Source organism: Ascaphus truei, chromosome 6 (genome assembly GCF_040206685.1).
Source record: "Ascaphus truei isolate aAscTru1 chromosome 6, aAscTru1.hap1, whole genome shotgun sequence".
Classification (NCBI taxonomy): domain Eukaryota; kingdom Metazoa; phylum Chordata; class Amphibia; order Anura; family Ascaphidae; genus Ascaphus; species Ascaphus truei.
The window spans coordinates 95,652,065-95,664,666 of NC_134488.1; the positions used below are offsets into that span (position 1 = coordinate 95,652,065).

At 43.7% G+C, this 12,602-nt stretch overlaps 1 protein-coding gene across 6 annotated transcripts in view; it reads left to right on the forward strand.

Moving 5' to 3' along the window:
• Positions 1–12,602, forward strand: part of LOC142497430 (uncharacterized) — a 52,941-nt gene that overhangs the window by 6,641 nt on the left and 33,698 nt on the right. For 5 of the 6 annotated variants that reach the window (XM_075605208.1, XM_075605206.1, XM_075605210.1 and 2 more), the window contains exons 3-7: positions 1–562; positions 8,062–8,172; positions 8,442–8,534; positions 10,034–10,245; positions 10,953–12,111. The exon at positions 1–562 is cut by the window's left edge and continues 519 nt beyond it. In XM_075605208.1, coding sequence (XP_075461323.1) covers positions 1–562; positions 8,062–8,172; positions 8,442–8,534; positions 10,034–10,245; positions 10,953–12,111 — 2,137 coding nt within the window. The remainder of the gene's footprint in view (positions 563–8,061; positions 8,173–8,441; positions 8,535–10,033; positions 10,246–10,952; positions 12,112–12,602) is intronic. The other variant, XM_075605209.1, reaches the window with a different exon arrangement.

The following is a 12,602-nucleotide window of genomic DNA, read 5'->3' on the forward strand; positions in this document are numbered from 1 at the left end:
GTTTCTCATTGTTTCTGTCTTACAAAGTATGCCAAAAATGAAAGCTCAGATCAAATGCGTAACAATACATCCAGCAATAACCGATCCCTTGGACATGGGCACTCTCTTACCCAACATAACAATGAGACATTGCATTTTGTTAATTGTGCAAATATTGGAGCACAAAATCTTTCATTTGGACTTTGCTGTCCAGGCCCAGATTAAGACTATTTTGCATATCCTACTCCACACGCGCTCACTAAAGGTTTACAATCGTCACCTGAATGATTTACGGGCAATATGCCCTGCAGAGATTTTTCAGTACTACTTTGAAACATGGCATCCTAGCAGGAAATTGTGGTGCACAAAGGACAACAAAAGACTAAAGGCGGAGAAGAGTATCTATACCTATGTTACTTCTCTACACTACACCCTTGCAGCAGAAATGGGCACCTCCCTGTCATTAAATGATTGCCTTCGTGTGGTTTTAAATGACACTCGTGAATTAACAAATGTCCCAGAAGTTGTACCTGTCCTGGATTCTCTTCCTGTGCCTGATATACCTTCAACTGATTCCCAACAGGTATATTTTCATTTTATAAATACTTGTTTTCTGTTGGGTATATCTGGATGTTTTATTGTTTAAAGGAGGAGGAAACCCTTAAAGAAAAAACACAAAAATCTGTACTTCCAGCTCAGCATTTGAAAAATACTGAATGAAAAAAAAATATATAGTTTAACTTTAGATGATACACATAGACCACATAGCTTGCATATTATTGAGGCTTATTTAAATATATCTACATATTTGTGATGCAGTGCATCTCACATCTGCATACGTACTATAAATATTCAGTTTTACTATAGCAAACTCTTCATATTCGCTGCAAAATAGTGCTGAGACTTGCATTGCTCTGCAAATGTATATTTTAATTTTAAAATATAAGGCTTACACTAATGAAATACATTTCAGCTAAAGAGTGAATTATGTAATGTATAAACCTAAATAGAAGAGCCAAAACACGTTTTGGGTATGTGTCATTCCACATAATTTTCAGCCAAGAATTGTCTTGGTGTTATGTATTGAAGAAAGTTTCTCTAGGAGCAAAGTTTTACTCCATCCATGTAAAATATTACATAATGCAGATTTAGCCAATATTTTGTTTGCGGTATGTGGACAAAAATATTAATTCTTTACACTTGGGTTATTTACATGGTTTGTAACTGCAAAACTGAATTTGGATAATTTGGCCGGAACATTTGATCTATTTAAGGTTCCATTTTGCAATTTAAAATGTGCAGCAGCAGTTTTTATTTTTTTTATTTTATATGGCACCAGAGTTTTGCATCGGTTTAATTGTTCGTGAACTCGTATATCTCCTCTTTAGGCTACGCTTACAGTGCCGGTGACGTCAGGCTACGGTCGCTGTAAAAATCCTATTGAGATGACTTCCGGCGATCGCGACCAACCGTCACGTCGCTCTTACTATAAGCGCACGCGACAGCGGCAATGCATTTGTTTTGATGCGACGTCGCTGTCTCCGGCACTATAAGCGCAGCCTAAGATGTATGTTTTAACAAGCACCTAACCCTTCAGAAACATGTCTAAAGAAGGGACTTGAGAGGTCTGAAACCTCATATACAACTACATTTATGCGAAATTCACACGTTGATCAAAGCTATAAACAAATGAAGTTTCTTTAAGGATGAATACGGTTTGGCATTGCATAATACAGTGTGCACAGTAGCAGTACTTGACTTTGTGCATTGAAAAGCCGGTTGGGTTCATAGCCAGCAATAAAGCTTTTAGGAACCAACATAAAATAAATAATCTTGACAGAACGTAGTTTCATAATACAAATGCTGTTTGCCCGAGAATATCTCTATATCTATATATAATCATGATACTATATGTGCATGTGGTATAAAACGGCGTGTATATCAAAGCATAGATTGCCTTTAAAGCATTGTAGATTATGGCATTTTAAAAACTCATATTTTAAATGTAGACTAGTAGGTTGGTGTCTGTGGCTATTAACTAGATCTTGATGGAAACACACTGACCTACAGTTAATTCGTTTTTTTTTTTTTTTTTAACTTTATTTTATTTGCAGTTTTCAATGGGGTACAGAAAACAAAAAAGGGAACATTCAGGACCACATCAAGCTGTTTACATATTACATTACATATACCGTAATTTCCGGACTATTGAGCGCACCTGAATATAAGCCGCACCCACTGAATTTAAAAAAAAAATATTATTTTGAACATAAATAAGCCGCACACGTCTATAAGCCGCAGGTGCCTACTCCCCCTGCACCTCACATCAACACCCCCTACACCTCACATCAACTCCCCCTGCACCTCACATCAAGCCCCCAGCACCTCACATCAACCCCCCCTGCACCTCCCATCACTCTCCCCCTGCACCTCCCATCACTCTCCCCCTGCACCTCCCATCACTCTCCCCCTGCACCTCCCATCACTCTCCCCCTGCACCTCCCATCACTCTCCCCCTGCACCTCCCATCACTCTCCCCCTGCACCTCCCATCACTCTCCCGCTGCACCTCACATTAACCCCCAGCACATCACATCAACCCCCCCTGCACCACACATCAAGCCCCCCAGCACCTCACATTAACCCCTGAGCACCTCACATTAACCCCTGAGCACCTCACATTAACCCCCCAGCACCTCACATTAACCCCCCAGCACCTCACATTAACCAGTAAATACCTCTGCCGTCCAAGCAGTAAATACCTCTGCCGTCCAAGCAGTAAATACCTCTGCCACCCAAGCAGTAAATACCTCTGCCGGCCAAGCAGGAGTGCACACACGCTCTAGCAAGCAGCAGGCAGGAAGTGCTTCAATGCTAAATCGTGCTGCTACTCTGCGAAGGGGAGAGCGGGCTCGCGGGGGATGGTGACAACGGGCTCGCGGGGGATGGTGACAGCGAGCTCGCGGGGGGGCGCGGGAGAGTGGACTCGGGAGGGAGGGGGAGAGCAGAAAGCTACCGCGGGCCTCACAGTGAGTACAGGCGGGACGCATGCGGCCCGCGGGCCGCGTGTTTTGAAGGCCTGGTCTAATGAAAGCTTCATGCCGCCAAAAAACTGAGCACGTCACAGAATGTGGTTTTTTGGAAAAAAAAAATTGAAAGCGGGAAAAATCCATATATTAGCCGCGTCATTGTTTAAGCCGCGAGGTTCAAAGCGTGGGGAAAAAGTTGCGGCTTATAGTCCAGAATTTACGGTAGGCCAATTTAGCCAGCACTTCCGTTAAATTTAAACAGTATTGATGGGGTCATATCAACAACACCTACTACTAACCCATTTAAAGAATAAACAAACCAGACAAATACATAGGGGAAGGGAAAGAGGGCGGGGGAACTCATTGAGTTCCTAACATGTCGGTTCTCTTGTAACCATGTTCTCTATGAAACGCTCTGTTTCAGGCTTTATGCGCTCTGCTTCGGAGGGTGCGGTTGTTCCTCTCTATATAAAGGATAACACTCTATTGTCCCCTTGTCCCCCCTCTCCTGCAAAGCAGGGATCCCAGACTTGGGAAAACTTATGGCATTTCTCTCTTAGTAATGCAGTGAGTTTCTCCATAACAGAGATATGCCATATCCTACGTTTAACCATGGTCAGAGAGGGAGCCTCTTGTTTTTTCCAAGACGCCGCGATACAGCTGGTGGCTGAAATAATATGGGCGATCAACTTAGCTGAGGGTCAAAAACACATCGTCCGCAAATAGGGAGACTTTGTAATTGACTTTGCCAATGGTTATCCCTGAGATGTCGGGATTTAGCCTAATAGTGGCAGCCAGAGGCTCTATTGAAAGTGCAAACCGTAGGGGGGGACAAGGGACAGGCCTGTCTAGTCCCATTAGTTATTTGGATTCTATCAGAGATATGGCCGACACATTTGACTCTAGCTGAAGGGTGTTGGTAGAGACCTCTGATTGCTTGTAGGAATTGACCTATAAAACCCATATATTTTAGTACAGAGAACAAGAAATCCCAGTCATGTCTATCGAAGACCTATTCGGCATCTAGAGATAGGCAGAGAAGAGGGGTACCTCCCACGTTTGAGTGAGTAAGATCTGCTATACGATGTACATTATCTGCGGCTTGCCTGGATGGAACAAAACCCACCTGGTCAGGATGCACTAGGTACGTCATGTACTAATTTAACCAGTTGGCCAGAATCTTGGCAAACAACTTCAAATCAGTGTTTATTAAGGAAATAGGGCAGTAGCTCGAGCAGTCTGAAGGGTCCTTTCCTATTTTGGGTATCACCACTATATTGGCTTTAGACTGTGTCGGGAATAGGCTCGCCCTCCATAAATTTATTAAATAGGGTGGTAAGATGAGGGTCAATAATTTTAGCAAACTTTTTATAGTATATACCAGAAAAACCATCCGGCCAAGGAGATTTAAGGTTTTTAAGGCCTTTAATTGCCGACACTACTTCCTCGTATGATATTCTTTGGTTACGTTTCAAAGCCTGTTCTCGTGTTAGGGTGGTAAGGTGGCTTGACCGTAGGAAATTGGAGAGACTGGTTTTGGGGGGTGGGTGTGAGATCGCATCAGTCCTACCATACAGATCTTGAGAACATTTTCTGAATTCTATTTTGGCAGGATCATACGACAAGACCCCATTTTTTTTTTAGCTTTATAGCCCGGACTCCTCCCAGGCTACCTGTGTCTCTTAGCTTCTTGGCTAGCATGGTGTGGGCCTTGTTCCCCCTCTCGTAGTATTTCTAGGACGTCCATCTCATGGCCTGCTCTGATTTGTTTGTTAAACAAAGGTTTAATTCTCCTCTGACTCTGACCATTTTTGCCAGTATCTCGGCGGATTGACTAGATTTGTGTCTATATCCTAATGATTCTAATTCTAGGGTTAGCGCCTTCATTTTTTTTTATCCTGTTTTTATCTCTATATGAGGCAACTCTCATAAGTGTTCCTCTTATGACGACGGCTTTGTGAGCTTCCCAAACCGTATAAATCGGGACCTCTGGGGAATAGTTGTTTTCAAAATAAAATTTGATGTCCTCATTTAGGGGAATAAGCACATCTGGGACACTTAGAAGGGACTCATTGAGTCTCCACTGAGCAGCCGCCCTCGGAGCAGATAAGTTTAGAATTGTGATATAAATTAATGCATGGTCTGACCATGTAATAGGACGTATGTTTGCTTTAGGAATTTTGTCAACCAGTCTCGCATCTGCCAGGATCATGTCAATCCTAGTGTATGATCTATGGGGGGCTGAATAGAACGTGTAATCTCTTTCGGTAGGGTGAAGGAACCTCCATATATCTACAGTCTGTGATTCCACTAATAGTTTAGACAATAATCTTGACTCCTGCGAACCAGGGCGACCTGTTCTCTGCTCGGGAGCGCCAGATCTTTCCATTTTAGGGGATCGGACTAAGTTGAAGTCGCCTGCCACAATCAGAGGGCCTTTTCTAAATTCCTGAATTAGGTCTATAATTTTTTCAAAGTATGGGACCCTTGCTGAGTTTGGGGCATAAAGTTTGACCAGCGTGACCTCAGACCCCCCCCCCTCCCCCCTTTCCGTCCAGTCAAAAGAATAAATCGCCCTTCTTTATCTGTTTTCTTGAGTTCTAATTGAAAAGGGGTGTTATTGAAAGCTAAAGCCACACCTCTCTTTTTCACTACCGCAGATGTGTAAAATACCTGGGAGAATTGTTTATGTAAAAAGGTGGGTTGGTGTTGCCTGGGAAAGTGAGTCTCCTGTAAAAAGATAACATCTGCAAGTTCTTTCTTATAATTCGAGAAGGCCATCTGGCGTTTAGCCCGACTGTTGAGCCCTTTAATGTTATGGGATAGTATTTTAAGGGTACCCATCATTATGGTGGTTTAAAAGCTAATAGCTTATGCCTTTCTGGTACCTTGAGTCTAACTGATGCAGGAACTGGGAAATACATGTTCTCCCGAACATTTCGCTGGAACTATATAGCCTTGCTGTGCTTGAAGGGGAAGGGAAACACATAGGGAAAGAGAAAACAATAATAACTGTACATAACTAGCAAAATAAAATGGGAAAAATTGGGCTCACTGGGTGGTCCAAACAGTCAGGACTCATCCTGTGCCAACTTTTTGGCATGTGCCAAACAATAACTCTGGTCATACGCCCTTACTGTAACATCTGCAGTCGCCCATCTGCAGCCCCAGGAACTCATGTCTTAAACATTGGACAACCTTCATTACTCCCGTTGCTCCAGCTTCCTCCCCCCACTTTTAGTAAAAAAAAAAAACATTTTAGCGTTTGTGCAGTTTGGCCCACTACTTGTTTACATGGTTATAAGGGCATAAAAGCAATCTATGTCAATCCGGCCTATAGTGGCAACATCTTCTAGCACTACCCCAATCTGTTCATGTTCTCGATTCGGTGAGAATTAGTCCAAGGGGGTTTATCTAGCACACGCCTCGCTTCCCAACAATTTAAATCAGGTGCCGGTGCTCAGTTTCTGGGATTGTCCTGTAACTCCCCAGGACCCACTCAAGAATAAAGGACGACCCAGGCCCACGGACCCAGCAAGCGAGGCATCCACTCCAGAAACCAACGGCCCGAGCGCAACACACTCCCCACCAGGGCAGGGGCCCCAACCCCGACAGAGAGTGCCGCACCCGAAACAACGGCCCCCTAGCCGAACCAAACCTGCTATGCCCGGACCGCCCCCCACCCCCAAGAGACCCAGGTTGCTCTGCATGGAGCCAAATTGCCCTTTATCCATTATACTAGCAGTCCATGTATAGTTCCATTTGTCTTATGGGTCCCTTTTATCTTTACCTCTTAGTTTCACCTTCTGGGGGAGAGAAGATCCTCTCGTGGCAATCAAGTCTTTCGGCCAGAATCCAAGCTGGTCCCTCAGCCGGGTGCTGTATGATTTTTTTTTTTTTTTTCTGCAATCCCACCTTGACCCATTTCAGCTGGTTTCTTTTCGAGGTTGATCCCTCTCCCTGCGCTTCTGAGGGCTGCACCTGGAGCTCCAATTTTGCCAAAAAGTTGGGAGCTTCCTCGGGTTCTTTGATTGAGACTTGGGTGCCTCCTTTGATCACCACGAGGCGGTAGGGGAAACCCCATCGGTATCTGATTCTAGCATTGCGTAGAATTTCTGTGACAGACTTTTTAGATTTCTGTGTTTCTGCAGTGTAATTGTTGCCAGATCTGGGAACCGCTGTAGCTTTATAGTGTCGATTTCGATAACCTCACGGTTTCTGGCCACCGCCATGATTGTTTCCGTCGTGCGGTAATAATGTAGGCGCAAGATCACATCCATTGGTTTATCTTGATTAAGGGTCTTGGGGCTCTGTGCGCTCTGTCTATTAGCATTTGGGAATCGGTTAACTCAGGGCACAGCATGGTAAATACTTGTATCAGAAAGTCATTGAGATCATCTACCTCCTCTGGTATACCTCGGACTCTGATATTATTCCTCCGAGAGCAGTTGTCCTGATCCTCCTGTAACTCGCCAAGTTCAGCCATCTGATTCTTCAGAGTGGCCACGTCCAGCACCAGAGAGTCCTGAACTTCATCGAACTCCGTGACCCTGGCCTCCAGTTCTGTGGTACGCTCCTCCACGTGAGCTGGATCCCCACCGAGCTCCTTAACTGCCTTCTGGATTTCAGACTCAAATGCTGATTTTAGCTTCACATAGAGTTCATCTATATCTTGTTTGGTGGATTGTACAGGGGCGGGCATCTCCTCCAGTTTCTGATTTCCACTCGCCCTGTACTCCAGCGTCCTCTTGAACTGTTTGAGACTATCCACGCTGTCAATGGAAGAAGTCGGATATACATTGGTAGGTAAGATCTTGGACATGGAGTTGCGCGGCATTTTTAGAGGTGAAATTGATTATTGCAGGTGAGATTCAGGTTGGAGAGCTGCCTGTATATCGTTGTAGTAATATGTGGAGTCCTGGGGCGAAGCTGCCGGATTAGGTGGTCATCCCGCTGCACGTCATGTACGCGCCCCCCATTTGGATTTTTAGAGGAATGGAATTAAGTCAAACACAGTCTTTATATTACAGTTCCCTTTTTGTCCTTTCCTGCAGGTGAGATTTAATTACGGGCACCGCCTCGGGGCTACGGATGATCGCAGCGAGGGATCTCCGGGTACCACCGAAGGGATGTTTGCCCTCAGGGTTCCCTTGTTTGCACTGCAGGTCAGTGACTCTTTAATTTTTGTTGTGTTTATTTATTTATTTGAGTAGCTGTGCCTTTAATTACAACCGGTGGCGGCCATCTTGGATCTGGCTGGAACGCACCAAGCAGGACAGCCTCAGGTAAGGTGGCAGATCTACTCTGTCCTCCGTGCAGCGGGGGGGGCGCCAGAAGGGGCAGCGGGGGCACAAGAAGGGAAGGGGGGGCGGGCCCCGATCGACCCGCTGGCAAGCCCGGTGCACAGCCCTCTCTCCTCTACCCCCGGTCACAGGGCAGCGGCGGCCGACTTGAATCCCCTACAGCCGAGCTCGAGGAAGGGCTGGGATCACACCTCACACCGCGGGCCAGCGACGGCCATCTTGTGGTAAGTCCTGTATTTTGAAGAAACTCCTTCAATATAAATGATCCAGCAAAATAAATATAATATATCAATGTTTAATACGTGTCGTGTAATGATAAATATTAAAATGGGAGAGGTAAATAGAAGTAAGGGTGTTCCAGCATAACATGCACTAAAGGATTAATGTGTCAGGCAAGTGTAGCTTTAGCAGGAACAGATGTAATTGTGTGCCCCGAATAAGATTCTATAGAACATCAGATGTATTTTTACGTCAATGACTGGTGGGCTGAAAACAGTGGCGTAACTACCGCCGGGCACGTCCTGGGGCACTATGAATCCCCTCCCCACAAGCGGTTACTGAAGCCCCGCACTCTTCCCCACAACAATTAAATTGATTGCCGGGGAGGAGAGCGGGGCCTCTGTAACAGAGCAGCACTCTTTTATCGTCATGGTGTTGTATTGTATGTCTTTATTTATATAGCGCCAAAAGTGTACTCGGCGCTTCACAGAATACAGTACAGGGAATTATAATTATACAATATGTGCAGCAAGTTCAGAAAATATGAAAGGAAATCCCTGCCCCAAAGAGCTTACAATCTAAGAGGTTTAATGGGAAACTTAGAGACAGTAGGTGAGGGAGTAAGTACTGTAGATGGCAGTGCTTGGTCACAATGGGTGGTAGGAGTGTGGGACAATAGCCAAGAGTGCAGGCTATTGGGATACTTGATTTGTGGGGTGAGATTTAAGGCTGGTCAGTATTAAATGAAAAGGTTAACACCATTTACAGGGGAAGAGATGGCAGGGAGGCATGAGTGAGATCAGGTGTGTATGTCTGGCTTCAGGCTATGGGGAGATCCCCAGCAGCAGGAAGGAGTAGATAGAGGGTGTGAATGGGGTTTGTGTGGGTATTTTTTGTTGCGTGGTTTAGAAGTTGTTGGGAGAGAGGTGTATAAATAATGGTGCAGTGGGGAGAGGGATGTTGGAGAGAACAGAGACATTAACAAAGGAGTGAGAAAACAGTAAACAGAAAAAGCAGTAGGGAGGGCATAGTAAGATGCAGGAGGAGAGACTTCACAGGTAATGGAGGATACAAGTGAACAAATAATCACAGATGTTAAAAGTGAATGTCTCACAGTAGTGGCAAAGTTGTAATGCAGAGTCCAGATCTTCCTCCAATTTAAACTCCAAAATTAACTCTTGCAGACACTTTAGCTATGACACTTAAGATGTGACTCTTTTGATGTTACACAGCCATATCAATGATGTCGTGATGCTGCATGGTCATGGCTACCTGGTGTCGTGACGCCGTGTAGCCATGACGATACAGCGTCACATGATGCCACAATGTTGCCCGGGCCCATTACGTTACAGTTACATCACTAGCCGAAAATGAATTGGCATAATGCTATGCCCATAATTTAGAGGTTAATAACCGTTTTAGCCATGGCTGACACATGCTGAATACTTTTTGAGTTAAGCATAGACATTTTAAAGTATTGTAAATAATTGTTTGAATTTTGCAGATATGTGAGGAGAGTAAGAAAAATGGCCTTGAATGTACAGAGTTCCACAGTTGGGAAGAATTTCAGTCCTTTCTGGACACCTGGTGTGAAGAACAGAAGACTATTTTTGTGATTCGCCATTCAGTGCCCCTCACTGATGAAGACATGAGCTATGACCTGATTCAGTCTCTAAAATACAGTAGTGTGAACTTGGGATGCAGCAGCTTCACCAGGTAAATTAGTAAAAACTGTACCTTAGTCCATAAGTGATGTAGGACAATTATAAAACATTATTCCTTTGTTTGACTGTAGCTGTACAGTATGATCGTTCTTTAGATCATGGTGATATCAAATTGCTCTAGCTTTACCTTTTGTTTTGTGAGGCGTAATTAGAATTTCAGTAGCATGTTGCTTTCTTAATGGTCTCGGTTAAACATATTGTTGTTAATATATTTCGTGCAACATAAAACTCAGGTTTTTGGTGAGCCCTGTTTCACGTTAAATGTAGGTTGCACACAAATGAGAGAGTAAAAAATACAGCACTAAACTAATAATTTAAAGTGAGGGAAGAAAATATTACATCCAACAATAGCCATATTTAATTAACTCAGACATTCAAGGAAGATATTGGAGGGAGAATAATCATCCTGAACTATTCTTAAAATGTGCATAAATTGGCAGCATGTAGTCACAATTTTTATAACATTTAAAAAATAATGCAGGGGGGGAAATTCTCATCTAGTAGTAATTATTTGTCTCTGATTTTTGTGGCTGCTTTGCACCAATTCAACTAATGAACCAACTGATTGTTCATTGTCATATTTGATACAAATACATTGTGAATATCAAGGGTATTATTCTACAGTGGGTTAATGTAATAAATGACAATCCTTATTGTATTATAGTTTGAAATTGTAAATTGTATTTTTATACTGCTCAGGAAGCGCTGCCCAGCCACCATTCAATTGAAATTGGGCCCAGAAAAGGACAAGCTAATCATTACTAAGGCTGACCTCGATCACAGTCACGACTCTGAGATCGACCTTCCATCTCGATATACAAGGAAACCAATATCATATGTAGAAGTCCCACCAATATTATCAAATGAAGTTTCTGATAAGTTTATGGATAGAAATGATTTGACGAAGCTTCTTCGTTTGAACTGTCCTTTTGGTGGAGAATCGCAACTCCTGGATGAGCTGGAATCCATTTTTAATTCAGATCCTGCAGCAAAAGTTAAATTGGTTTACACTGAAGATAAATTTATAGTTAAAAATATCTTTGTGATGACGTCTGTCATGCAGAGTTTACTAAAGCATTTCCCCGAGCACATCTATGTTGACTTCTTTCCTGGCTTAAACCAGGAATTTGATTTGTACTCTGTCATTTGCCAAGATGAGAGCTTTAGCTGGAAAGTGTGTGCCCACTGCATTGCAAGGAAAGATTCCCCAGAATCTGCACAGTTTCTCATGCGCTCTGTCTTGCAAAGCCATCCCAATTTGAGCCACCAAGTTAAATATTTTACACTGAGTCCAGAAGTTAGGAATCATTTGGACACAGAGGAACTGCTACCCAGTGCCTCCGTAAGGTATTGCTTGCCACTCGTCTTGGACATTATGCATCGTAAAATTTCATTTCTAAGTCAAATGGAACAATCTCAGATCAAGAACTTGCTGGTCAGTCTTGCCCAAACTTCTTCGACTGACGTTTATACACAGCACCTTGGTGACTTAAAGTCAGCATGTCCAGATGAAGTTTTCCAGTACTATTTTGACACTTGGCACCCATGTTGGAAATTATGGTCTGGAAGGAATACTAGGACGAAGGATATAGAGAACACCATTTATACATATGTGAAGTCCAAGCATGAAGAAATGAAGGTGCAAGTAGGGTCCTTGCCTTCTTTACACTTGTGTTTACAGGCCATTCTCAGTGAAGACCAGGCGCATGTGGAATTGTCAGAATCTAACTATGTTAATGAGTTGGAAAGAAGCACATCATCTGCCACTTTGGAATTTAACGCAACAGAATCTAAGTCGTTCCTGGGGGAACAAGAGCCTGTACCAGAGGACAAGATTACTACCTGTGTAATTCAGAAGGTATTTATTTACCTCTTATCACAACTACTAAATAATATGATTGACATTACCTATAATAGATTAGTTCACATGGGCAAGTCTAGAACTACATATTTGGCATAAATGATAATGATTGGTTATTTTAGACAGATTATCCACCATGCTATTTTGGGCATAAGTAAGGCTGCGCTTATAGTACCGGCGACGCGACGTCGCTTCAAAACAAATGCATTGAATCTGTAGCATGCGGTTATAGTAGGCGCAACGGAGCAACCTGAATAATAGTCAGTAGAATTAGATTTTTACAGCGACGGTCTCACCATGTGACAGGCTGTAAACCAATCAGATAGCTTCTGATGCAGGGAGAGGGGGAATGTGTCTGTGTGTGAGGGCAGGGATGGAGGGATTGTGTGTGTGTGGGGGGGGATTGTGTGTGTGGGTGGGGGATTGTGTGTGTGTGGGGGGGGATTGTGTGTGTGTGGGGGGGGGGTTGAGTGTGTGTGTGTGTGTGG